This window comes from Drosophila takahashii, chromosome 2R (genome assembly GCF_030179915.1).
Source record: "Drosophila takahashii strain IR98-3 E-12201 chromosome 2R, DtakHiC1v2, whole genome shotgun sequence".
Classification (NCBI taxonomy): domain Eukaryota; kingdom Metazoa; phylum Arthropoda; class Insecta; order Diptera; family Drosophilidae; genus Drosophila; species Drosophila takahashii.
In genome coordinates this window covers 7,298,226-7,324,876 of record NC_091679.1, presented here as the reverse complement: position 1 = coordinate 7,324,876, position 26,651 = coordinate 7,298,226, and the positions used below count along the sequence as shown (strand labels likewise).

The following is a 26,651-nucleotide window of genomic DNA, read 5'->3' as shown; positions in this document are numbered from 1 at the left end:
CATTCGGCGTGTTATTGTCGATATACGGCCGCAAATGTTGGGAAAAGTCATCGAAAAATTGGACGTCCAGATTGGACTACATCCGAGCCAGCCGTGGCGGTCATATGCCAGAAATCATATATAACCCAATAACCCGATAAGAGTCGTTCAAATCTGAATTTTTTTTCTGACAAAAAAACAGAGAGTAAAAATTGAGAAATTTTTAAAATGTTTTCCTCTTTTTTTGCCACAGAAAAAATCGTACTATAAAGAAAATTCATCGACTGCTTTACGTCTCTTTGATATTTTGTAAAAAGAATTATTTTTTAAGTTCCGAGTTAAAAAGGCGTTTTAGCATATAAAAACAGGTTTATACACTTTCGACTAGCAAAAATAAAAAAAGGACAGATTTCCGGATAGGGGATGTTTGAAATTTTTTCCGGATAAAGCCGTTAAAAAAAGGACAGATCTGTCCGGGAAAAGGACAAAATGGCAGCACTGTACTCTAGTGCAATTTTTTTTTTGTATGAAGAATTGATTAATCGTGAGAGAATCGTTTGCCCACGTTTGCCCACCTTTTAGAATTTTGAAAAAAATTATACTTCAAAAGTTATCTTAATTATAAGTTTTTCCTTAAGAAAAAATCGTTTGCTCACCCTTTAAAACTGAATATTTTTGGAAAAAAACGTTTGCCCACCTCTTAAAACTAAAAAATATTCACTGCCCACCCTTTAAAAATACATTTTTATAAAAACAAACGTTTGCCCACCTCTTAAAACTAAAAAATAATGACTGCCCACCTCTTAAAACTAATTTTATATAAAAACAAGAGAGAACGCTATAGTCGGGTGCCCCGACTATCAGATACCCGTTACTCAGCTAAAGGGAGTGCGAAGGAGATGGAGAAAAACTTTGATCCGCCGTAACTTTTTAACGAATGGTCCGATTTAAAAAATGTCTTCTACATTTCGATAGGTATTGATAAACACAATAAAACTGCATTTTTACTTTTCCAAAATATTGAAATTTTTAAAATCGTATATAAGCGATTGTGGGCGTTAGAAGGGCGTGGCACCCTTTTGAAACAAACTTGCGCTGCGTAGGAACTCCTAGAATCTGCATGCAAAATGTCAATCTTCTAGCTTTTATAGTTTCCGAGATCTCAGCGTTCATACAGACAGACAGACGGACAGACAGACGGACAGACAGACAGACGGACAGACGGACATGGCTAGATCGACTCGGCTAGTGATCCCGATCAAGAATATATATAGTTTATAGGGTCGGAAACGCTTCCTTCTACCTGTTACATACTTTTGCACGAATCTAATATACCCTTTTACTTTTAAAATACATTTTTATAAAAATTATCGTTTGCCCACCTCTTAAAACTAAAAAATATTGATTGCCCACCCCTTAAAAATACATTTTTTATAAAAACAAACGTTTGCCCACCTCTTAAAACTAAAAAATATTGATTGCCCACCCTTTAAAACTAAATATTAATGAAAATAATCGTTTGCCCACCTCTTAAAACTAAAAAATATTGACTGCCCACCCTTTAAAAATATATTTTTATAAAAATTATCGTTTGCCCACCTCTTAAAACTAAAAAATATTGATTGCCCACCCTTTAAAACTAAATATTAATGAAAATAATCGTTTGCCCACCTCTTAAAACTAAAAAATATTGATTGCCCACCCTTTAAAACTAAATATTAATGAAAATAATCGTTTGCCCACCTCTTAAAACTAAAAAATATTCACTGCCCACCCCTTAAAACTAATATTATATAAAAACCATCGTTTGCCCACCCCTTAAAACTAAAAAATATTCACTGCCCACCCCTTAAAAATACATTTTATATAAAAACCATCGTTTGCCCACCTCTTAAAACTAAAAAATATTGATTGCCCACCCCTTAAAAATACATTTTTATAAAAACAAACGTTTGCCCACCTCTTAAAACTAAAAAATATTGACTGCCCACCCCTTAAAAATAAATTTTTATAAAAACCATCGTTTGCCCACCTCTTAAAACTAAAAAATAATGATTGCCCACCCTTTAAAACTAAATATTAATGAAAATAATCGTTTTCCCACCTCTTAAAACTAATAAATATTGACTGCCCACCTCTTAAAAATTAATTTAAAAATGTTTTTAAACCGATTACCAGCTCAGAGAAGCTGGGTCGGGTAAAATTAAAATTTCGAATTTTTAATATGGGAATCGTTTGTCCACGTTTGACCACCTTTTAGTTTTTTTTGTCCACGTCCAGTTTCAAAAATATGGGATTTCGAAAATTTTCGAAAATCAAAAGGTTGAATTTTTCAAATTTTTTTGTATGGAATTGTTTGTCTATCGTTTGTCCACGATTGTCCACCCTTTAGAATTTTGAAAAAGTCAAAACTTTAGAAAATACAATGTGCATAAAGTTAGTAATGCAACTTTTGAAAATGCAAATTTTTTTCTATCGACAATTTGCCGTTATTTTTCCGTAAATTATTCGTGAAAGAACAAAATTTGCCGCTCAATTATTTTTAAAATTATGAGATATCATATTATATTGATATCAACTTAGCAGAACACCCCCACTAAAGTGCAAAATTTCCAAAATCTTTTTTAATAGGAATTTGCAGTTATTTATCCGTAAATGATTCGCGAAAGAAAAAGTTTAGTTGCTCTTGCTTTAACATTTTTTTTTTTTAAACAAAATTGTTCTGAATTATTTGAAAAATTCAACCTTTTGATTTTCGAAAATTTTCGAAATCCCATATTTTTGAAACTGGACTAAAAGGTGGTCAAACGTGGACAAACGATTCCCATATTAAAAATTCGAAATTTTAATTTTACCCGACCCAGCTTCTCTGAGCTGGTAATCGGTTTAAAAACGTTTTTAAATTAATTTTTAAGAGGTGGGCAGTCAATATTTATTAGTTTTAAGAGGTGGGCAAACGATTATTTTCATTAATATTTAGTTTTAAAGGGTGGGCAGTGAATATTTTTTAGTTTTAAAAGGTGGGCAAACGATGGTTTTTATAAAAATGTATTTTTAAAGGGTGGGCAGTGAATATTTTTTAGTTTTAAGAGGTGGGCAAACGTTTTTTTTCCAAAAATATTCAGTTTTAAAGGGTGGGCAAACGATTTTTTCTTAAGGAAAAACTTATAATTAAGATAACTCTTGAAGTATAAATTTTTTCAAAATTCTAAAAGGTGGGCAAACGTGGGCAAACGATTCTCTCACGATTAAAAAAAAAAAAATCGAATTCCAAAAATTTGTGACTTTTTATATCTCGAAAACTGGACGTGGGCAAAAAAAACTAATTGGTGGTTAAACATGGGCAAAAGATGGGCAAACGATTCCGCTATTCAAATTTAAAAAATTTCATTTTTGTCAACCCAGCTTCTTTGAGCTTAGCTATAGGATATAGTTGGGCGATATGTCCAATTTTTTGTTACTGTGATTAAAATATTTTTATAGAATTTTGGGAAAATTTTCATAACGATATAACGTCTAGAAGTATATTTGGCCGCGGCTCCCATACAAGCGGAACCACTGTGCATCGGCGGGCACGGGGAGGTGCAATCCTCTCTGTGTGTCGCCAGCGGTCGAACCCCTGGGATGACAGGAGCAGGCCATTTCAGCGGCAATGTTACTGCCATAACATCTCAGGCAAAGTTAAGCCGCACGGGTGCCGTAGTTGTAGTAGACTCGGACTCGGAGAGCGTGCTACACGAAGCCAAAACAAGCCATACCCGCTTGCCGGTACCAGGTTCCAACTCCCCGCGTAGGGAAGGGCTGAAGCGTACAAGCGAGGGGATGAAGGCCAAGGCGCAGTACAAGGCAGCCCTCAAGATCAATAGCCGGCTCCAGGACAAAGCGAACCTTATCCAGGAGGAGAAGAAAAAGCTAGCCTGGGCAGAGCAAAGGATTGAGGAAGGAAGGCTGCACTTCGCAAGCAAACCCGAGATGGCGTCGACAAGCGGACTTACCAACAAGGTGGAGAATATGCTTGCCAAGAAAAGGCAACGCTTACACGAGAGAACCACGAAGATGACGGAGGCGCGCTGGAAGATCGTTCATGCGCGACTGATCAAGTCTCTCTTTGCACGGATGGAAGAAGCACCCACAGCCCCCATGCCCACATTCGATGGTGCAGGGTGGTTGAACGGCGTGAAAATCCTAAAGTGTAATGATGATCTGACCAGGAAGTGGCTGACACAAACGGTTTGCCAACTGAAAGCGCTGTGGAAGGGAGCAAAGCTAGAGATTGTGGACAGGGTATTAATCCCATCCATACCAAAGGCGAAAGTGCTCTTCCCCATCGCAATCCAAGGGGATCGGGCGCTGAAGCTGCTTCAACGGCAGAATCCAGACGTCCCAACGGCGAATTGGAAGATTCTGCACATGGCCAGACCTGTACCCAACGAGGGGGGCCAAAGTGTGGTTCTCAAGCAAGGAGGCGGAGGATCTGCTGTATCCAAGATTCGGGAAGATGGCGTGGGGCATGGGTAGTGTCTAGCTGCGCCTCAAGAAGCAACACCCCGACGACAAAGGCGCACACATCCTGCAGGCAGGCGAGGTGGAGAAGGACCTAGGTCTGGAAACCATCGTGGATGCCGCCCAGGAACTTGCTCTGGACGACTCGGAGGACGAAGAGGACGGTGACCTGACTGTAATAGCCAATCCGTCGAGCGGAGCCACACATGACACTTAGGGTGCTGCAGCTCAATCTTCATAAAAGAAGACTCGCATCGGCGAAGCTCCTGATTGCCGTAGAGCAAGGGCCCGTAGACATAGCCTTGGTTCAAGAGCCATGGATTGCCTCGGGCAATATCGTGGCCGGACTTAGGTCCTCAAATTACAATACATTCTACTCACCAGAGGTAAGCAGGAACACAAGCGCCGTACTTGTGCAGAAGAGTACCCATGCTAACCTTATGTCTCATTACAGCTCTGACGACTTGAATGCTAGAAAGCGAGGAGCAGCACCTCTTAGTAGCCTTCTGCTACATGGCACACGACATACCGGCGCCATCAGACGAGCTGAGCAGTTTGGTGGAGCTAGGATCGAAGAAAGACCAACTCCTCATTGGTGCAGATGCCAGTGCATACCACAGCGTGTGGGAAAGCTCAGACATCAACGACAGAGGTGAGTCACTCTTAGACTTTATTCTATCTACTAATCTATAAATAGCAAACGTGAGGGTGGAGCACACCTTCGTAGGTCCCACCTCGTCAAACGTGCTAGATATAAATTTTTGGTCTCCGAGTGGAGGGTCGTAAAAACGCCATCCTTTTCGGACCATAGGTATATTTAGTTCAGATATGATTTTAAAAGCACTCCAAACTTTGGAGTCCAAGGGTAGCTGTCTAAAGAAACCCCCGGAACACGAACTGGGCGTAGTAGAATCCGAGAAAGACATAGAAACGTCCCTAGAGACCCTGTCCAAGGAATTACTGGATGCGTATAACGCATTATGCCCGACTTCAAGAACAAGGAAGGAGACAAAGCCACCATGGTGGAATCGGAAGCTGACGCTCAAAAGAAATTACCTCCGAGAATTCTTCAAAACTCAACAGGACTTCTTTGCGGGCTATAAGGCACCAGGACTAAATGGAATATTTACAGGCGACCAAGGAAAGGATCACCCCATGGCTATATGAAATATACTCTGCATGTCTAAGCACGGGCTATATCCCAATCCAATAGAGGGCCTCTCGGATTGTCTTCCTCCCAAAAGCGGGAAATTGCAGTCACGCAAGCCCCAAGGCTTACAGGCCGATAAGTCTTACCTCTTTTATACTCAAGACACTGGAAAAGCTGCAGGATCTACACATCAGGAATGATGTCATCCAACCAGCACGCCTACACCGAAGGGAAATCTGTACAAACGGCACTACACTCGCTAGTAGCAACCGTTAAGAGAGCCCTACACATTAAGAATATGCGCTTGGAGTATTCGTAGATATATCCGGAGCATTCAACAATGTCAAGACGGATGCTATAATGGATCGCCTAGAAGCAACCAACACGCACCCCGCAATAAGCGGGGTGTGCCATGGTAAAGGGCACATCACAAGGTGAGGTCCTCTTGCCTCTCCTATGGAATTTGGTGGTCGACGATATAATTAATGCCCTTTCCTCACCAGAGGAAAGAGCATTTTGACATTTTTTGGTATATGTTACATTTTTCCCATATATTTTCAAGTGGTTCTAGAGGTGGGAGAAAAGAGCATTCGACAATAAATGCTACTACAGTTTGATAGTCTCGTGCCTAAAATACCAAATATCTGAGTATTTTTGACTATCGACAAAACGGCCATCGCAAAATTTTCAAAATTATCAAGGCCCACTATAGATGATTTCTCTGCAGAAAAAAAAATGACGAATAACTGCAGTTAACAAAACCTGACCAATCTTTTGCCGCTCAGGTTTGTCACAGGAAGTAAGAGGCAACAAACCACCATATAGATAAGACCACCGAAGGTTTGCAAAATCAACAATAAAATGATCCCAAAAAAGATCTAATGTGCATTGCATAGCAATATATAATGCAAACAAAAGCTTAATAAAACATTCAAATCTTTATTGTCCATGGTCAATAAATTTGATTGTTCAAATCTCCTGCTTGCGGATTAGTATTTGAGAAATTATGCCCATATCTCAGGTTTTGAAAAATGTCTTCCTCATGAAAAGCTTTCCACGCTTTCCTTTGTGTTTCCGTGCCTGCGCTGTTTCTCTAGCTGTTTCTGAATTTACAGCAGAAAACACATGACAAAAATAAGATAATTTTTGTTAGCATTGAATATTTTGAATTTAAAAGAAAAGCACATCTGTTTTCGAAATAATAAATGCTGAATGCTAAATGCTGTCCCGTGCGGACAGGAAATAGCATTTTTTTGTCATCAGTGAGGAAATGGCATAAGAGATTCGAGAGGAGAGAAAACGGGTCGGGACCAGACACAACACCTCAATAGATAGGAGTAGGAGCTGTCTTTTATACTACCCAACGACTCCAGCATATTCCAGGTGGAGGTCTGCGCCATAAGGAAAGCTGCTGAAGTGGCTCTAAATATAAACCGACCACACGATGTGGTCAACTTGTTCGTGGACAGCCAAGCGGCGATAAGTTCCATGCAGCCGTCAACAGTCAGTTCCAATCAATAGATAGGAGTAGGAGCGGGCTTATACTGTACGGATCCTGAAATAAGGCTGTCTTTTATACTACCCAACGACTGCAGCATATTCCAGGCGGAAGTCTTCGCCATAAGGAAAGCTGCTGAAGTGGCTCAAAATATAAATCGACCACACGATGTGGTCAACTTGTTCGTGGACAGCCAAGCGGTGATAAGATCCATGCAGTCGTCAACAGTCAGTTCCAAAAATGTGATGGCGAGCAGGGAGGCATTAGACAACCTTAGCACGACAAAGTCAGTTCCCAGTAGTCAGTATTGGGTTCCCAGTCACCAGGGCATCGATGGCAACGAGACAGCTGACGTTTTTGCAAAGGAGGGCGTAGGGCTGGCGAACGACAGAACGGAGAACTTGCCTGTTTCCCTGCAAACGCTCCAAAGCGCCCTGGAGAAACAGGCGGACACGCGAGCAAAAAGCAGGTGGAGGAATACCAAGACCTGCCGAATCTCAAGAACTATGTGCAAAGAGCGCAACGACAAACTCAGCCAGTATATACTGCGTCTACCACGGAAAGACTGCAGACTGTTAGTGGGAAACCTTACGGGCCACTGTCTGGCCGCATCACACGCAAGTACACTCGGAATACTCAACAGCCGCGCCTGCAGGAAATGTGATGAATCGGGGGCTATCGAAACCCTGGAACATCTTATCTGCAACTGCCCGGATCTCTCAAGAGCGAGAAGGAGATACCTCGGTGCCCCAGTACTGGCATCACTAGGAGACGCCTTCAGCAGGGAACCAGGATAACTACTTGCCTTCGCCAAAAACACCTCTTAACTTATCTCAAGGTTCATTTTACAGTTTGACAAATACAGCACCTCCTCGAAGACTGTCAGAGGGATGATTAGTCATCATTTGCGCATCATTTTACAGTTTGACAAATACAGCACCTCCTCTAAGACTGTCAGAGGGATGATTAGTCAATAAATCATATCCAAAAATTTCTTAAATGTGAGCGGCTGTTTAAATGCGTTTCGTTAAATATTACCACATTAAATTAAATTAGACGGAGGAGGCTCAGAATCGTATTTCATTAATTTAAAAGTGATAGTCCCAGTAGACAGGGAAGGTAAAGCTGGGCCCCAAGTACTTTGACTGGAAAGTGGCACATGTACAAATTTAATTGATGGTTGTTTCTGATTTGCGACGAACAATTGCTTCTAGAAAACAAACAGACATTTGCAGTAGTATGCACTGTGGTTGGATCCACAATTAATGCACTTAAATTAATCCGGAGACGTAGCCGGCAAACAAGGCTTCGAGATTCATGATCACAGCCACATTTTGCACATTTGGGAGGCACGATACTGTATATTTTTGTGTGTCGAAAATCCTGGCAATTATAATACCAGTCGGGACGATAGTAATTGACTGATAAGCCAATAACATAATGTAGTAGACCTTAACACTATTTGGTGGAAAATATTGGGTCTGTTTTTACCCGGGATTCTAAACATTGCGGACAACATGCCCAGCGCCTAAATCAGCCTTAATATCTTCAGGATCCTTTGACTAATACACCCCTTTGGCTGCGATCCTAACTAAACGGAATATTATTACTCTACAAGAGAAGTTGAACTATCTTTTACGTACCACCATGGATGGCAGCTTTGATCAGATTTTTAAGTTGTTTGACATCAGTAATACGTTTTGTTTGACATTAATAGTAATGTACGCTTACTAGTCACAGGGGGCTGGCAGGAGTTTAGGGCCTCCGGTGGAGGAGACTGGGTGTCCAAACATTAGGGAGTGGGTTATCTATGTCATCATCATCGACCAGGAGACTCCGAGACCTCCGATCCAAATAGTTCCAAATTGACCTTCCGTTGAAGATTACGAAATCAGACAAAGCATCCTAGCTGTAGTTGGGTTCAAGCTCGCTTCGCTTTCTTATGCGTTAGACTGACTTGCAACGCAAGTCCTCCACGTTTTGACTGACGAATTCTGGAGTTTTAATAGTGGAATGACCAGGTATGATTAAAATGATCAAATTCATGTTGAGAAGCAATATCTTTCTAAGCATTATGCAAAGTATCCGCCGAAGCGTCCAAAACGTATTTCAAATTGTCTTGCGATGAAGATGACGTATCAGCAACAGATTGTAAATTGTGTTTAAAATCAAATTTCTGTGACGTAGCTTCCTTGGACCTAACTGAAAACTCCTTGCTTGAATTATCAGAATGGGAGACGAAGCTATTTAGCTATCCAAATTTAAAGAACGTGATGTGAGCAGGGGCATATTTATCTAGCCATTTCCTTGCGATGCCGTGGCAAAAAACATAAGCAACAAAAGTATGTAACAGCTAGAAGGAAGCATTTCTGACCCTATAAAGCAGGGATCGCAAGTAAGAGTTACTTTTTTAAAAAAATTGACAAATAAGTTTTATTTTTATTTTTTATTATGAAAGTTGACAAATAACTCTTATTTGTTGATTTTTATAATAAAAATTGAAGCATAAGAGTTATTTGTCAACTTTTTTCTAAATCAATATTTGTCTTGATTAAAAAAACGGTCAGTAGCAAATTCCACCCAGAACGGATTGACATAAAAATCTAGAAAAATCACAGTAATTACTAAAATAATTAGGAGCCGCGTAAGGCGTACTTTGTAGAAAAAAAACGACCCCAAAGTGCTCCAAAATTCGATTTGTTTTAAAAAATTTTTTTTTTTTTGGCATTTTGCTGTTATAAATGTTGTTTAAATGGTTTAAAAATGTGATGTTCAAAATCTTATGGTATACCCGCTAATAACTGCATTTAAATTTCTTGGAGATTCAGCATCCTTAACCAAGTCCCCAATATTTTCAAATTTGGCTAACCTGATGTGACGTCACGCGTCCCCATATGTTTGTATGTATGTTCTGCTGGCGCATGTATGTATGTACATATGTATGTCCTGCTGTCGCAATTTAAGTGTGACCGCGCAAGGGGAAAATAAAAATACCACAGCCAAAAAAAATCGATTATATCGCAAATCTTAAGTAAACGTTAAATTTAAATTTAATTTTACAGTCGAAATTTTCCTTTCAGCAAACTATTTATTAGTTTTCAAATGTTGAGTTATCGACAAACTTTGGATTTGTAAAAAACAAAATCAAACAATGATTTGCTCTGCTACGTACACACACCCGCACAAAATAAATATATCCAAAAAATGCGTATTTTACACACACAGCCATTAGATACATATATGCGTGTGTACGTTTGTGTGTGTGCATTGCAGCTGACTAAGGAATTCAAATTCAAGATAATACTGATATCCTTTTGCTAAAAGAATATTTCATTTACATTTCCACAACATACTTATTTAAGACATTTTGTAACCGATTTTTGTGAACTAAAAATCAAATCGCATTGATAATATTTAAAGAACATTAAATATTCAAACCAATTGATTCTCTTGCTCTTTATTACACGTGCTTCATATTGTTTAAACAAATTCAAACGTTTAAACAATTTGATTCACGGCTTCCCCGCCCATTTGCCTTCCTTATTATTAATATAGTTCTAATCAAGGTAAAAAATTAATGTGAAAACAAAAATACTGAAACAAAATATCAATGGTAAAATGCAGTAATTTGGAATTGCCTCTTTTGATGTCTTTTCTTAAATTAGTCAAATTAATAAAGCAAAACATTGCTCCGCATATTTGTTTCCCTTATAATAGTGGTCTACTGGGTATACCTTCCAAAAACCCCCCGGTAGAAAATTCGCCAAGAGTATTTGGTTTGTACTTACCCATGTGCATAAAATTAGCTTTGCTACATTCATAGGTAACTAATTAATTATCAAGAATTAACATCTTTACAAAGAGTAAACATAACTCGGTTTAAATAGTTTAAAAATTTCATCTTTAAAAAACAAAAAATAGAAATAGAAAATAGAAATAGAAAATGTAGAACGAGGTAGCAAGGCCAATATCAACAGGATTTGTTTTAAGGGACCGATGAAATAAAATTAAGCCTAAAATTATCCTATCTCTGGCATTCATTAATTTTAAATTAGAATTGGAGACATTATTTTTTTTTAACTGTCGAAGGATAAACATCTGTTGGAGGTTAAAATCGTTCTGTGGAACACAAGCCCGTGAAAACCAAGTAAATGAGAACCACTTCGTGTTGAAGTTCATAAGCGACTGACTTTATTGAGAGGTAGAGAGAATACCATAAGTTAGGCAGTGTTGCCGTACATATAATGTTTAGCTAGTATTGCCAAATCAACACTCCTCTTCAATACTTGTAACTTTACATTATTGAAGTCCAAGTAATCTAGTACATTTCATATGATTTATCTTTTGCAAATTCTTTGTAAGTATATCTGCTACCATTTCATTTGTTGGACAATATTTCAAATCAATTAGTTCTTCTTCATAGCATTTCCTAATGTGATGGTACTTAATATCTATGTGTTTGCTTCTTGCATGAAAAACTGGATTCTTTACAAGATTAATTGCGCTTAAATTGTCGCCATGTATCAATACAGGTTGAAGACCAAAAAACAGTTTCATTTCATTGATAAGTTTACTTATATATATTGCTTCTTTTGTAGTCTCCGACATCGCCACATATTCTGCTTCTGTACTGCTTAATGCGATAGATTTCTGCTTCTTCGATGCCCATGAAAAGGCAGAACCACCCCACATAAATGTATATCCGGTGTATGACCTACGATCGCTTGCATCGCTAGCCCAGTCGGCATCTGAGTAGCCACAAATATCCATCTCCGTCTTCACATATCTTATCCTCAGGTCAACCGTTGCTTGTAAATAGCGTAAAATATGCTTGACAGCTGATAAATGCTCACTGTGAGGGTTGACATTTCTCTGCGACATTTTGCAGACGGAGTGTAAAATATCCGGGCGTGATGACAGGGCAATATACATCAGTGAGCCTATTATTGACTGATATTCCTTCACGTCAACTCGCCTGCACCTTTCGCTGACGCAATCAACTTGAAAGTTTGGTTCCAACGGTGTTGACACAGTCCGACATTCGCTCATGCCAAACTCCTTTAGAAGGCTCTTGATGTGTTTTCGTTGACCCATTAGTATGGCCCCTGTATCACCGTCGCGCTCGATTTCAAGTCCCAAAAAGTCTGAAACAGGACCTTTATCGACCACCTGGAAGTAAGATGAAATTTCCCTTTTAGATTTAACCACCTCACCAAGGTTTGAAGAAGCCAGCTGGAGATCGTCGACGTAAACGGCTATTACATTGATGCTCTTCTCGTCAGTGGTCTTCACGTATAAGCATGGCTCGCTAACACACGCCTTGTAGCCCATCTTATTAAGAACGTTGTTTAATTCTGTATTCCAGACACGACCGGCTTGTTTTAAGCCGTACAAGGATTTCTGTAGCTTTAGAACGTTATTTGACCCATCCTCAAACTGATCTGGTTGCCTCATGTATACTTCTTCCTCCAGGTTACCGTTTAAGTAGGCTGTTGACACGTCCAGTTGATGCACATGTAGCTCGTGTTCGACCGCCATAGCCAATACCATTCGTATCGTTGAAAAACGAACGACAGGAGAATAAGTTTCCTGGTAATCAATTCCAAACTTTTGGCTGCATCCTTTTGCTACCAACCTCGCCTTGTAGCGCTCGATTTCGCCTGCTTGATTCCTCTTCAGGGTGAACACCCATTTGCACCCTATTAGCCTCTCGCCTGCTGGAAGCTTAACCTTCTGCCAAGTATGATTTCTTACAAGTGCATCATACTCCTCCTGCATTGCTGACATCCAATGATCTGCTTGTGCGCTCCCCATGGCGTCATGAACCGTCTCCGGAATCTGTATTTCGCTGTCCCGCATCATGTTGATTACGTTGTACTGCTTACGTGGGCGCCCTTTCTTTCCCGTACGTATCAGCTTTGGCCTTCCTGGTCCAATGTTTTCCGGTTTGTTGGTCTCAACTTCACAAACAACCTTTTCTTCTTCCGCCTGCTGCGTCTCCTGGTTTTCATCAAGGTCTTTTACAGGTTCTTCTTCGGCTATGTCTTCAGCTTCTTCTCCGGCAATATCTTCAGCTCCTTTTATGAGGTTACTTTCGTTGAGCACTGACTCTAGGCTAATATCGTTTTTCTGGACACATTTTTCGATAAAGTACACATCTCTGCTGACCTTGAATTCACCTAGCTGCTTGTCGTATAACCGATACGCCTTTGAAGTCTCCGAGTATCCGACCATCACGTACTCCTTGCCTCTCTCCTGGAACTTCTTCTTTTGGGTCTTGTCTAAGGCAATCGCAATCGATCCAAAGATCCTGAAATGCTTTACTAACGGTTTGTAAGTTGTCCATACTTCATAAGGAGTAACTCCTTGTAACGCTTTTGTTGGCGACCTATTTTTCAGGTACGATGCACAGGCTACTGACTCTGCCCAAAAAGACTCATCCATCCCAGCGCTGTTGAGCATTGCACGTGCCATGTCCAGCAAGGTTCTGTTGTACCTTTCAGCCACCCCATTTTGCTGGGGCGTATACGGAACGGTCAGCTGTCGTTGGATGCCCATCCTTTCCAAGTAAGCGTCAAACTCCTTGTTTGAGTATTCTGTGCCATTATCACTCCTGAGGGTTTTTACTTTTAGACCAGTTTGTCGCTCCACCATGGTAACATGTTTCATAAACACACTCAACACCTCAGACTTCTGTTTTAAGAAGTACACGTGCACATAGCGACTTTTGTCATCTATCATAGTGAGAAAATATTTGCTCCCACCTTTTGAAGCTTTGTTCATAGGCCCGCATACGTCACTGTGCAAAATCTCCAATATCTCTTTAGATTTGGTTTCCGATTTCTGGAATGGCTTCACATGGCACTTGTTTTTCATGCACGTTATGCATTTAAAATCTGCTACGTTGGTAGAGTCCAAAGTTAATCCCCGCACCATCGATTTGCTGTGCAGGTCCCGCAAACTTTGCATATTTAAATGTCCGTAGCGCTCATGCCATTTCATCAGCTCGTCTCCTCTACTGAAACATAACATCTCATTAGTTTGCAGCTCGCACAAATACAGACCACAAATATTCTTTGCCTTTAGAATCACACCGTTCTGAATAAAGCTGGCATGTTCTTTGCTAAAACTTACTGCGCACCCGCTTGCTACTGCTTTTGACACAGAAATAAAGTTGCACTGTAGTTCTGGGATATACAATACGCTGTGTAGGGTAATTTTAAAGCCTAAATTACTTTTTATGACCACAGTTCCACGGCCTTTTGCGTACAGGTGTTCACTTCCAGCAAGTTCAACCTTTTGATTGCATTTCTCGAACAAATCAAAGAGATCGCGACGAGCACACATGTGAGCTGTCGCCCCGCTGTCCACACACCACGCACCAACACTAATACTCTGTCTCGTAGCTATTCCCGCAAAAGCTCGATTTTCGAAGCTTCTCTTGTTCTCTCTTGGCTCGGATTCGCTCGTTGTTTCGGTTTCGCTGCGAATGCGACATTGAGCGGCAAAGTGTCCTCTCTTCCCGCATTTCCAGCACTTTACATTATTCCGGCTGTACTTTCCAGATCCGTTATTCGTTCTGTCTCGATTTTGGTCGCCGTCGCCTTTCCTCTTCGCAGCAGATCTAACTGCAAACGCCTGCGCACTTTCATTTCTGTCATTACTCTTTCGCCTTTCCGCCTCTTCCATTAGTTTGGTTTTTATAACGGTGAACGATGGTAAATCATCTCGGGCTTCCAACGCAACAACAAAATTTTCATATGACGGTGGAAGACTTGCCAACAACATAATGACAAATAACTCCTCGTTCAGAGAAATCCCAACTTCTGAGAGTTTTTCGACGATATTTGAAAATTCTGTAACATGTTGCTGAACAAGGTCTCCCTCTTGCATGCGCTTGTGTAGCAACATTTTGAACAACGTCACCTTGCGAACTGGGCCTGATGGCTAATGAATCTGTTTTAGACTATCCCATATTTCCTTTGCGCTGTTACATTTTTTCACACCGCAAATTTGTGAAGCACTGATGGATAAAAATAGCACTGCCATCGCTTTATCATTTTGGACTTTCCACCAAGGGTATTCAGCACTACTTTCGTCCTCTGGTTTTATCTGGGTGCCAGAAACAGTTGCCCACAAGTCTTGATGAACCAAAACGCTCCGCATAAGCACACACCAGGTGTCATAGTTGGTATCATCGAGCTTTTCAATATTATACAACGAACTCATTTTAACTTTTGTTTCACGAAGAATCCACTGAATTCCTGCAGCTGTAAATGAATTGTTTTCTGGACTTGAGTCGACGTCCTGGGCCCATAACCTGTTGGGGGTTAAAATCGTTCTGTGGAACACTAGCCCGTGAAAACCAAGTAAATGAGAACCACTTCGTGTTGAAGTTCATAAGCGACTGACTTTATTGAGAGGTAGAGAGAATACCATAAGTTAGGCAGTGTTGCCGTACATATAATGTTTAGCTAGTATTGCCAAATCAACAACATCCCATCACATTTTGAAGCGGTTGTAAAATTTCAAGGCGAACTTAAATTAAAAATATTCCCTCAAATTTTTTAAATCTTAATCAAAATTATTATATTGGTTTTTGGAGAGCTATGTACAACTTTTACCATTTTTTTAAAGAATAAAAGTTTTTTTTCCAGAGTTAAACGCTAATCGATTTGGAATTAAATTACAAACTTAACGCGGCGTGATAATCCATATTTTGGCAGTTTTTATACCCGTTACTCGTAGAGTAAAAGGGTATATTGTATTCGTGCAAAAGTATGTAACAGCTAGAAGGAAGCGTTTCCGACCCCATAAAGTATATATATTCTTGATCAGGGTCACTAGCCGAGTCGATCTAGCCATGTCCGTCTGTCCGTCTGTCTGTATGAACGCTGAGATCTCGGAAACTACAATAACTAGAAGGTTGAGATTTCCCACACATATTCTTGGGCTTCCTACGCGGCGCAAGTTTATTTCAGCCGAGCGCCACGCCCCCTCTAACGCCCACAATCGCCCACTAACGAATTTAAAATGTGTCGTGCGCCCACATCTTTAAAGATTTCCGAGAAGTATAAATGCAATTTTGTTGTGTATATTTATACCTATCGAAATGTAGAAGACATTTTTCAAATCGGACCATTAATTAAAAAGTTATACGCAATCAAAATATCTATATATATCTATCTCCATCGCACTCCCTTTAGCTGAGCTATGATTATAGTCTGGACACCAACCCGAGTACAGCGTTCGCTTTAGCTGAGTGACGGGTACTAAATAGTTGGGACACCAACCCGACTATAGCGTTCTCTCTTGTTTGCTTTGTTTTCGATAAAGTACTGCTTTGAAATTCATATTTTTGCACTCTTAATTCATACAACCAAATGCATAAATTTATCTGGGTAAGAGCGAGACAGCAATAGTCAAAACTCTCCGAAATTGAAAAACAGTTTAATATTTTTAACATGTAAATTTAATCAAATTCGTATCCTATCAATTTTTTTCTTAAAGAAATTTTTTTTCAAATAATGTTTCTAGGCTTTAATGGCAATGGATTGGGAATTTAATTACATGCTCAACGCAGTATGACATTCTATATTTAAATAATATGTTTTGGACAAAATACTAATGTTTTGAATGAAATTAGTGTAAGGATTTGTGTCGAAAAAGGAATCTGTTTGTTTCTGTTTTGTCCATCTGTTAACTTATGCAAACAATCCATCATAATTTTAAAAAGATTTAAAAAAAACACATGTTTTTTTAAGTAGTTTTTAAAGGACAAAATATTTTTGTTTTTACGGATATCAAGGGAAAAAGTTCTGATAAAATGTTTTCTCGGTTTATAGAATAAAAATTAGGAATTTTTTAAATTTAAAATAAGTACCAAAGATAAAGCAATGCTTAATTATCAATTATAATTTCCGCAGGCGAAGCTGCGGGCTACAGACCCTGCTAGTAATAAAATAAAGATTGAATTGAAATAACTCTTGAACTCTTGAATATATATAATCTACGCTTTAATACCTTTCTGTTGATATGCCATCTGTCCCCAAAATATTTTTGATGATGTAACAAATATTATTATTATAAAAAATATTTTGGGGGCATATGGCATATCAACAGAGAGGTATTAAAGCGTAGATTATATATATATAAATTTTAAACCAATGTACCGCACAGTTCAAGTGTTATTTCAATTCAATCTTTATTTTCAATTTTTATTATAAAAGTTGACAAATAACTCTTATTTGTTGATTTTTATAATAAAAATTGAAGCATAAGAGTTATTTGTCAACTTTTAAATTAAAAATTGAAAAATAAAACTTATTTGTCAATATTTTTTAAAAAAGTAACTCTTACTTGCGATCCCTGCCATAAAGTATACAGTTCCTTGCCATATTATTAGACTCATGCTTAAAAATGAAGTTTTTCTTGCTTATAACACGTTAGTAGACATTAACAACGCTATTTCATGATGAAACGTCAAAATTTATTATAAATACAATCACTGTGGACGGCAGTCCACGTAGTGACGAAGCGCACCAGGAGAGTGTGCGAGGGCGACTGCTACATATATATACAGGAAAAAATGAAAATGTGCTGTGATGGTCCGATCGTAATGATTAATACACCAATCGAAAGGTATCGCAAAAAATTAAAGGATTGCATGCCAAGACTTAAAGAAAATCTATTGGCTTGGGAGAGAGAGCGGTGAAAGTGAAAAAGTGAAAATTTTGAATTTTGGATCTGTTGGGGCCGGTGGGGATACAAGCCCTTTCGTAATGTTTTATTTGTCTTCTTATTGAAAATACTCGTCGAATGAGGGGTCATATGATAAAATATCCTTTACTGATATAAAAAGGGATATTCCAGAGTAGAAGGGTATACGATAAACTTATTAACGTGAAAAAAATATTTGGTTTTGTGGAAAACTGACCTTTCAGATATTGTCAACGAAAACATCTTGTAAAGATCTTGATCCGAGTCGTTTAGTTTTATGCCCTTTGTATCTTCCTCGTCAAACGATCCGATATCAAACGCATCAGCGGCATTTACTTCTCCTCTAGGGGGTACTAGAGGTGGAGTATATTTTTGGATGTAAACTTGGTGCCAGTCGATACCACAAAAAAAATTGTGCATTTTTACTTCATCAGCTCTAAAAAAGATTCAATTAAATGTATACAAAAATTTGGGAATATAATTATCTTACCCGTTTCCCATGCAACCCAGCCGTTTAGGTACGTCCCTTTGAAGTAACATTTCCAACAAATTCCTTAGTTCCAAAGAAAATGAATCTGGAAGTTCTACATTCTGCGAAAGAAATAAAGTTTTACTATTAAAATTTACATTTTTAAACTGGTTTTCGTTATTTTATATATTGGACGTTCAATAATCTCGTAATCTCGTAGAAATTATGACTAAAGTAAGTTTAAATATTCTTGTGTTATTAAATTAGAGACGGTTGTGAGTGGGACCAATTACATTGTGTTTATTTTGTTATCGATGGATGCCATAAAAAAGTATTCGGTTGGAATCTATAAAACACGGGGCGGCAACACTACTACTATTTAGCGATTAACCGTGAGGTGCGGATATCGAATTGTTAATTGTTTTTACGTAGTTTTTACTTAATGAACACACCATTTAGGGAAACCAAACATCAAGATATCACTATGGACGGCAGTCCATGTAGTGACGAAGCGCACCAGGAGAGTGTGCGAAGGCGACTACTATATAAACACGAAGAAATGAAAATCTACTGTGATGGTCCGATCATAACACCTATCGAAAGGTATTGCGAAAACTAACAGGATTGCATACCAAGACTCTAAGAAAATCAATTGGCTTGGGAGAGAGAGCGGTGAAAAAGAACATTTCGAAATTTGGAGCTGTTGGGGCCGGTGGGGATAAATGCCCCTTCGCATTGTTTTAGTTGTATTCCTTTTGAAAATACCCGTCGAATGAGGGGTCATTTGTCAAAATCCGACTCTCCGTTCAAAAGTTATAGCCAAAATAAGATTTTCTTCTTCTTCCCAAAATGAAAATTTAATTCTGTTTGTCAGTTTGTCCAAAATATGTTTTTTAAGTTCTGAAAATTTGATACGACGTTCATCACATCAATATAAAAAACTTTTGTTCTACCACTTTTGGAAAAACCCGCTAGTTTAGCGGGAAAACAGCTATAAATAGCTAAAATTCGGAAAGCCGTAACTTCTATACTACTAAAGCTACAGACTTGTGATGCATCTCGTTTGAAAGGTATTTTTAAATGCTATAAACGCCTTCTATATGCAATTTGTGTAAATGTAATAGTTAAAAACTTTTTTTTTAGCTTTTTTTTATTTTTCTTAAAAGCGGCTCTAACGATTTTCTTTAAAACCTTAAACTGTATAGCTCTTGAGATTCCTTAAATTTTGGTATGTAACACATTACCGTAAAAAGTCACGTTTAAAAGTTATTTTTATACGAAAATAGCCACTTTTGCCAGCTCGAACAATTAACGCTCCCTAAGTATTGAATTTTGTGGGAGGGTATCCGAACTGTATTTTAGGGTCATGGAATCAGTAAATTTGCACTTAAGAGTTCCATATAGGAATCTTTTGTTCTACGACTTTTGGAAAAAGCCTCTACTTTAGCGGGAAAAAGCTAAAAATAGCTAAATTTCGTTAGTTTGTAAGTTCTACACTACTAAAGGTACCGACATGTGCTATACCTCGCTTAAAAGGTATCTTGAAATACTTAAACGCCTTTTTAACTTAATTTGTTTAAATACAATGGCTTACAAATTATGATTGACCAATTTAAATTTAAATGTATATATTAGCTCCTATGAGAGCAAATGTAAACAAACAAAAACTTCTGATATCAAATAAAAACACCTCTTAACGAGGTAAAAAACTAGTGACGATCGCACCTTCAACATACAAAAGTTCTGATATCAACATTTGTGACGAAAAATTATTACACTCGTCATTAAATAGACTTTCTAATATTTTCTCATTCGGCACGCTGCAATAGAAAATGCCTGTGAAGGGAAAAAGGCTGGAATATTTTGCTAGGGCGGGCCTAATGAGAAAATATTAGAAAGTCTATTTAATGACGAGTGTAATAATTTTCGTCACAAATGTTGATATCAGAACTTTTGTATGTTGAAGGTGCGATCGTCACTAGTTTTTTACCTCGTTAAGAGGTGTTTTTATTTGATTCTAAAATTGTCTAAAAATTTCATTTTTTTAAGGGGGGAAATACAATTAAAAGGCCTAAAATGAGGCCTATCTTTGGGAGTGGATTGCAAGTAGGGAATTAAATGAATCTTAGCGATTCTTTTAGCATGTTATTAGAAAATTATTGGGCAATGAAAATCAGTCAAGTTTTTTTTAAAAATATTGTAATTAAGCCCATTTATGATCAATAATGTGGAGTCGTGTTTTGAGGGATGAACTTTGCGCCGTGCAGTCTCCAGGCCCAGGATTACGTCTAAAACAAAAAACAGCAACTGGGCATTAATCTTAGAGGTACTGCGCACAACATGAATTATTTCATATGTAAAAAAATGGTTTTTCCATAAAAAAATGTGAAGTTGGAAAATTTTTTTTCAAAAAACACACTTTTTTTCGACTTTGATCGTAAAACATGTTATAACCAACAAATATAAAAAATCCTTTTATTCATGTTGTGGAAAATTTTATTTCAAACATAAAGCAAAAAACCGCATTCGATTAAAATGAAATCTCTGACCTGTACATTGCACGGCGACTTTGAAAACACGACTTTTCAGTAGAAGCGTTTAAAGTTTACCTTTGTGCATTTCAGCTATTTGACACGCACTCACTAAATTGCGTATTGCTTTGAAAATAAGTACCGGACGGCTTTATGCATTTAAAGGCTTATTCCCAGACATATTTAGAGTACATTAAGACAAAAAAAATTTTTTCGAAAAAAATAAATTTTCAATTGTATTTCCCCCCTTAAAGCGAAAAATTTGTCAACTTTGAAGCAGTGTGTATTTAAAAATATTTATGGGGGTTACATATTTGAAAAGAGGGATATCAATATCTTGTGGACTGTCGGGTTTAATTTCTTTTGTTGATACAATTTCTCTAAAATTTATGCCGTTTTTGAGGCATATTCTTCATATTTTGTAGAGTTAACCTTTTCCTTGCAGCTTAAAACATTTAAGATGGTTCCCAACCTTTTAACTATTTTATTGTTAATTCCAGTGATTCGAGTTCCAACTTCATGTTGTTCAAAAAATCTCCTCGAAGTATATCCATAATTTGAGTTTCCGTATCCGTATTAAGGAAAAACATACTTTTAATCCAACTTCCTTGAAAAAATCGTTCTGTATTCTCTTCTTTCTGATGCTTTTCTTATGCTTGTTTGATGTGTTTTCTTCAAAGTGTTCATTTTCGTTTGGAATAGTATACGGTAGTTTCAGCAAGAACTCCATACACCTTATCCGAGCATGTAAGGGGGAAATTCCATATTCATAATTTTCCTCATCTGTAGAATCGTTCAAATCGTTTCCAAAATTCTTTTGCGTCCTTTTGCAGATTGGGCATGACTTCGTTGACTTAGTATTTGTCAGTTCATTAACGACTTTTCCGTCAACCATGGTCAGGTGAAATTCATAGTAACATTTAACATATTTTCCTTCACTAATTTCCAGTTTTACGGGCTTTATCTTGCGAATTTGTTCTTTAATGTCATTCACAGTGTCTTTTATCAATTCCGGTGATTCCCTTGCGAATTGAACCATTTAATGTCATTCACAGTGTCTTTTATCAGTTCCGGTGATTTCCTTGCGAATTGAATTGGTGGGCAATAATGTACTGATGACGGGCGAGGGAACCACGGATGCCATAAACATATTTCCGTCCGATACTGTAGGGTCATCGGAAGATATCCTTTGTTTATAAACGCTCTGTCTAAATGATCCATCGCAGCCCCATTTACTGATCAATGTCAGTTTTTCGGGAAGATTTTTCATCTCATTTTTAGGAAGACTTTCCAGAATTCGTTTTGCTGTGTGATCCATTAGATCCTGGAAATTGGTTTTCGCAGATCAGTGCTGCCATTTTGTCCTTTTTCCGGACAGATCTGTCCTTTTTTTAACGGCTTTATCCGGAAAAAATTTCAAACATCCCCTATCCGGAAATCTGTCCTTTTTTTTAAAAAATGCGGTTTTGAGTGTTATATTTGATAGTCGAAAGTGTATAAACCTGTTTTTATATGCTAAAACGCCTTTTTAACTATCAGTCTTACAGCTCGGCACTTAAAAAATAATTCTTTTTACAAATTATCAAAGAGACGTAAAGCAGTCGATGAATTTTCTTTATAGTACAATTTTTTCTGTGGCAAAAAAAAAGAGGAAAACATTTTAAAAATTTCTCAATTTTTACTTTCTGTTTTTTTGTCAGAAAAAAATTCAGATTTGAACGACTCTTATCGGGTTATTGGGTTATATATGATTTCTGGCATATGACCGCCGCGGCTGGCTCGGATGTAGTCCAATCTGGACGTACAATTTTCGATGACTTTTTCCAACATTTGCGGCCGTATATCGGCAATAACACGGCGAATGTTGTCTTCCAAATGGTTTGGCGCTTGTGGCTTATCCGCTTAGACCAATGACTTTACACTGTGACTGGTGTCATAACTAAAAGGCTTCACTTAGCCTGTAGCACTGGGATAAAACCAAAATAAATTAAATTAAATTAGTGCGCGATACGTATTCGTATTTGCAAGCGTTGTTTAGGCGTGAGTCTATTCATGATGAATTGCCAAACCAAACTGAGAATAAATCACTTGACAGCTGTTAAATCGGTCGCCATCTTGAACAGTGATGCTAACTTAAAGTTCTATACCTTTAAAAAAACACCCTTTATAACCTATGCAGTCACTTGAAATGCTTTTATTATTTGAATAATTTTAGATTATTACGTATACGCACAAAAATTTACCATGGTAAAATTATCAAACGAAGAAGGTTGTGAGTCGGGCGCAGGAGATCATTACATAATTGAATTTTATACAAAATCCATTTAAATTAAGTAAATTTATAACCCATTGGTAAAAACAGAAAAATGGAGGCGCATTTACTTTTGTCCTTTTTTAAAATGTTTTTGTCCTTTTTTTCCCTGAATTTGTTGGCTTATTTGTCCTGTTTTTCAAGCTGAGTGATGGCAGCACTGTCGCAGATACTTCCGTAAATGCCGTATTGGGTGGTCGTGAAATTTCCTTTCCTTTTGAAATATACTTGTATCTGGGTAAAAGGTGAACTCCGTGCCGCAGTAAAGATTTCCGTTATATGTTATACTTTTCTTTGAAAAGTTCTAAGTCCATAAATAAAGCAAATGCCCTTTCCAAGCCATTTTTCTTAATAACTCCACTCGGTGACGTGGGAATGCTTTCCTTAATCCTTATTAGTCGCTGCGGACTTGCATCAGCAACCGATCTGTAATCTGCGCTCTCACTTTTTTATTGTCCTTTTTATATTTAAAGAAAGCGCTTCTGATACATTTTTAGTGGTTAAATCATCAGTTGCATCTTCCAGTTTTCTTTTCTTATGCGGTCCTGACAATCCTTCATGCCTTTTGGGGTATTCCTCTTGCACGTCCTGTTAATGGTGGGCTCTTCCTATGCCGATGTAGGGTGTTATAGTCATTGAGCCAATCCTCTTATTTCGATGAAAATCTCCCATCTCGCCTTAATAGTTGCATATATCACGCCCAGATTTCCTATTTGTTCGTTACTCTGTTCAAATTCCTGTGTAACTGCATCCTTAAACTCTGTATAGTTACTTGATGCCCGAAACATTTCAAATAATTTCGTGTTTTTCATCTGCATATTTTTAGCAATAAAAAATAAGCAGAATACAATATACGTGTCTCGCCAACTATCAGTCATAGACTAATCCAGGGATTATGCCTGCATTGCAATATATAGTGTAATGTATTAAAGGGTAAAGTGGTTTTTAAGTAGTATTACGCAATTATTTTGTAATGTATTACCTGTTACCAATAGGATAAAGGGTTTAAGGGTTTTTTAAGTATTATTACGCAATTCACATGTTCAAATGAACATGATATGCATATATGTCTACCTGTATGCACCTGCTAAATCAGAAGACATATCGCTATTTTATGATTCTGCATACCAGTACATGTATACCTGCATAAATTGGCCTGGGCTCACAGGTAAACTGAATTTTTCACTGTATTACCTAACTAAATTCCAATTTTATTGGCTCACATTTTTGATTTGCCTGAAACTTTTTTTACACGTACTTTTTAACTTTTTAAACACGTGTATCAGGATTTGACCGAAAAAAAATTATTTTTTTAGTTAGAATTTTTTAAGTGTGCCAAAAATTGTCAAATTTGAAAAAGTACCCTCTCATTGAAAATCTGTATCTCCGGTTATATGAATCCAATTGACTTCATGTCTTTTGCATTAATTCCTCTAAAACCTCTCCTTTCAAAATAAAATTTCTCATAAACAAAAGTTTTTAATTTCTTAAAAATAAAAACAAATTAATGCCATTTCCTCACTGATGTACATACTGTAGTATTTTTTCGGTATTCAAAAAAATGCTATTTCCTGTCCGCACGGGAAAGCATTTAGCATTCAGCATTTATTATTTTGAAAACAGATGTGCTTTGCTTTTAAATTCAAAATATTCAATGCTAACAAAAATTATCTTATTTTTGTCATGTGTTTTCTGCTGAAAATTCAGAAACAGCTAGAGAAACAGCGCAGGCACGGAAACACAAAGGAAAGCGTTGAAAGCTTTTCATGAGGAAGACATTTTTCCAAACCTGAGATATGGGCATAATTTCTTTAATACTAATCCAGAGGCAGGAGATTTGAACCATCAAATGTATTGACCATGGACAATAAAGATTTGAATGTATATTAAGCTTTTGTTTGCATTATATATTGCTATGAAATGCACAATAGATCTTTTTTTGGGATCATTTTATTGTTGATTTTGCAATCCTTCGGTGGTCTTATCGATATGGGGGTTTGTTGCCTCTTACTTTCTGTGACAAACCTGAGCGACAAAAGATTGGTCAGGTTTTGTTAACTGCAGTTATTCGTAATTTTTTTTCTGCAGAGAAATCATCTATAGTGGGCCTTGATAATTTCGTAAATTTTGCGATGGCCGTTTTGTCGATAGTCAAAAAATACTCAGATATTTGGTATTTTAGGCACGATAATATCAAAATGTAGTAGCATTTATTGTCGAATGCTCTTTTCTCCCACCTCTAGAACCACTTGAAAATATATGGGAAAAATGTAACATATACCAAAAAATGTCAAAATGCTACATTCAGCTCTGGTGAGAAAAGGGCATAAGATTTAAAAAAATTTTTTAACCAACCACAAAAAAAAATTTTTTATTTTTATACTTGCGCCATATTGTTAGTTACAATCGGTTTTTGTAAAAAGTTGGAGCCACTTTTCGTTTTTAAAATATCGAATTTGTTTTAGCAAGGCCTCGGCTTTTTTCTATGAAAAAACGACGCAGCATGTAGATTAACTCTCTCACTCTTATCGGATCCTTATGGAATTAATGTTTTCTCATTGTTTACTAGTCCTTTAACAATTGTTAATGATTAAAAGTTAAGTTTTAAGTCTTTTGCCAATTTTTGAATGACAAAAAGTAAAAAGTCATTTTTTAATCAATTAAAAACTTACAATTATTTATTTAACCGTTTAAATAACAATAATTTTAACATTTTTTTATTTATTATTTTTCTGTATTATGTAATTTATTAAACATTTTTAAATATATTTTTTTTTAATTTTTTAAAAAATTTATTAAATGTTAAATTGTTTTATTTTTATTATATAAATTTTTTTTAAAAATTAAAAAAAAAATATTTAAAAATGTTTAATAAGTTGTTTTTTTGGCCCAATCTGTTCGGTTTGTAAAAGAAGGGCCCATATATAAAAAATGGGTTGCGTCACCATTTCTTCTGTCTGCATGTATTTAATAAGATCCAGCGAATTTTTGTTTGATTTATTGCACGTTTTTTGGCCCAAGGCGGCACTGTGCGGCGTCTCAACACCTTCGAAACGTTGCATGAAGACTTCTCGAAATTCTTGCCCCTTTATTCCTGTGTAGCAGATTTGCGACAGCCACTGAGATGCTCCTCCGTCCAGAGAGTTACTTAGTGCCATAACAAGGGCGCACAGTGTAAGATTTTTGAGGTCGATGGGCTTTAAGCAGCACTTTTAGAAATGTTCAACTATTACGAAAACAGGCACAAAACAAAACAAACAATTTTTTTTTGGAAGATAACGGTTTTTAAATTCGGACTTTAGAAATACATGCAAAATTGCACTGGGAAGCGAGCAACAGTTGACAAAGTTTAGTCTTATCAATTGCATCGCGTAATCAGTGGGAACAGCCAAAAGTTATTTTTCTCAGCAACTTTAGACGATTTTTATTCCACTTTCAAAAACAAAAACATTTTTTTGGCCCAAAAATTGTTTTTTTTTTATTTTTTGAAA

At 37.3% G+C, this 26,651-nt stretch overlaps 1 protein-coding gene across 1 annotated transcript in view; it reads right to left on the bottom strand.

Annotated features, from left to right (window-relative positions):
• Gprk1 (G protein-coupled receptor kinase 1) overlaps nt 1-26,651 on the bottom strand; it is a 366,678-nt gene that overhangs the window by 85,709 nt on the left and 254,318 nt on the right. The window contains exons 11-12 of the mRNA XM_070214062.1: nt 18,340-18,440; nt 18,067-18,285 (exon numbers count right to left, since the gene is read on the bottom strand). Of these exons, the coding sequence (XP_070070163.1) occupies nt 18,067-18,285; nt 18,340-18,440 (320 nt within the window). The remainder of the gene's footprint in view (nt 1-18,066; nt 18,286-18,339; nt 18,441-26,651) is intronic.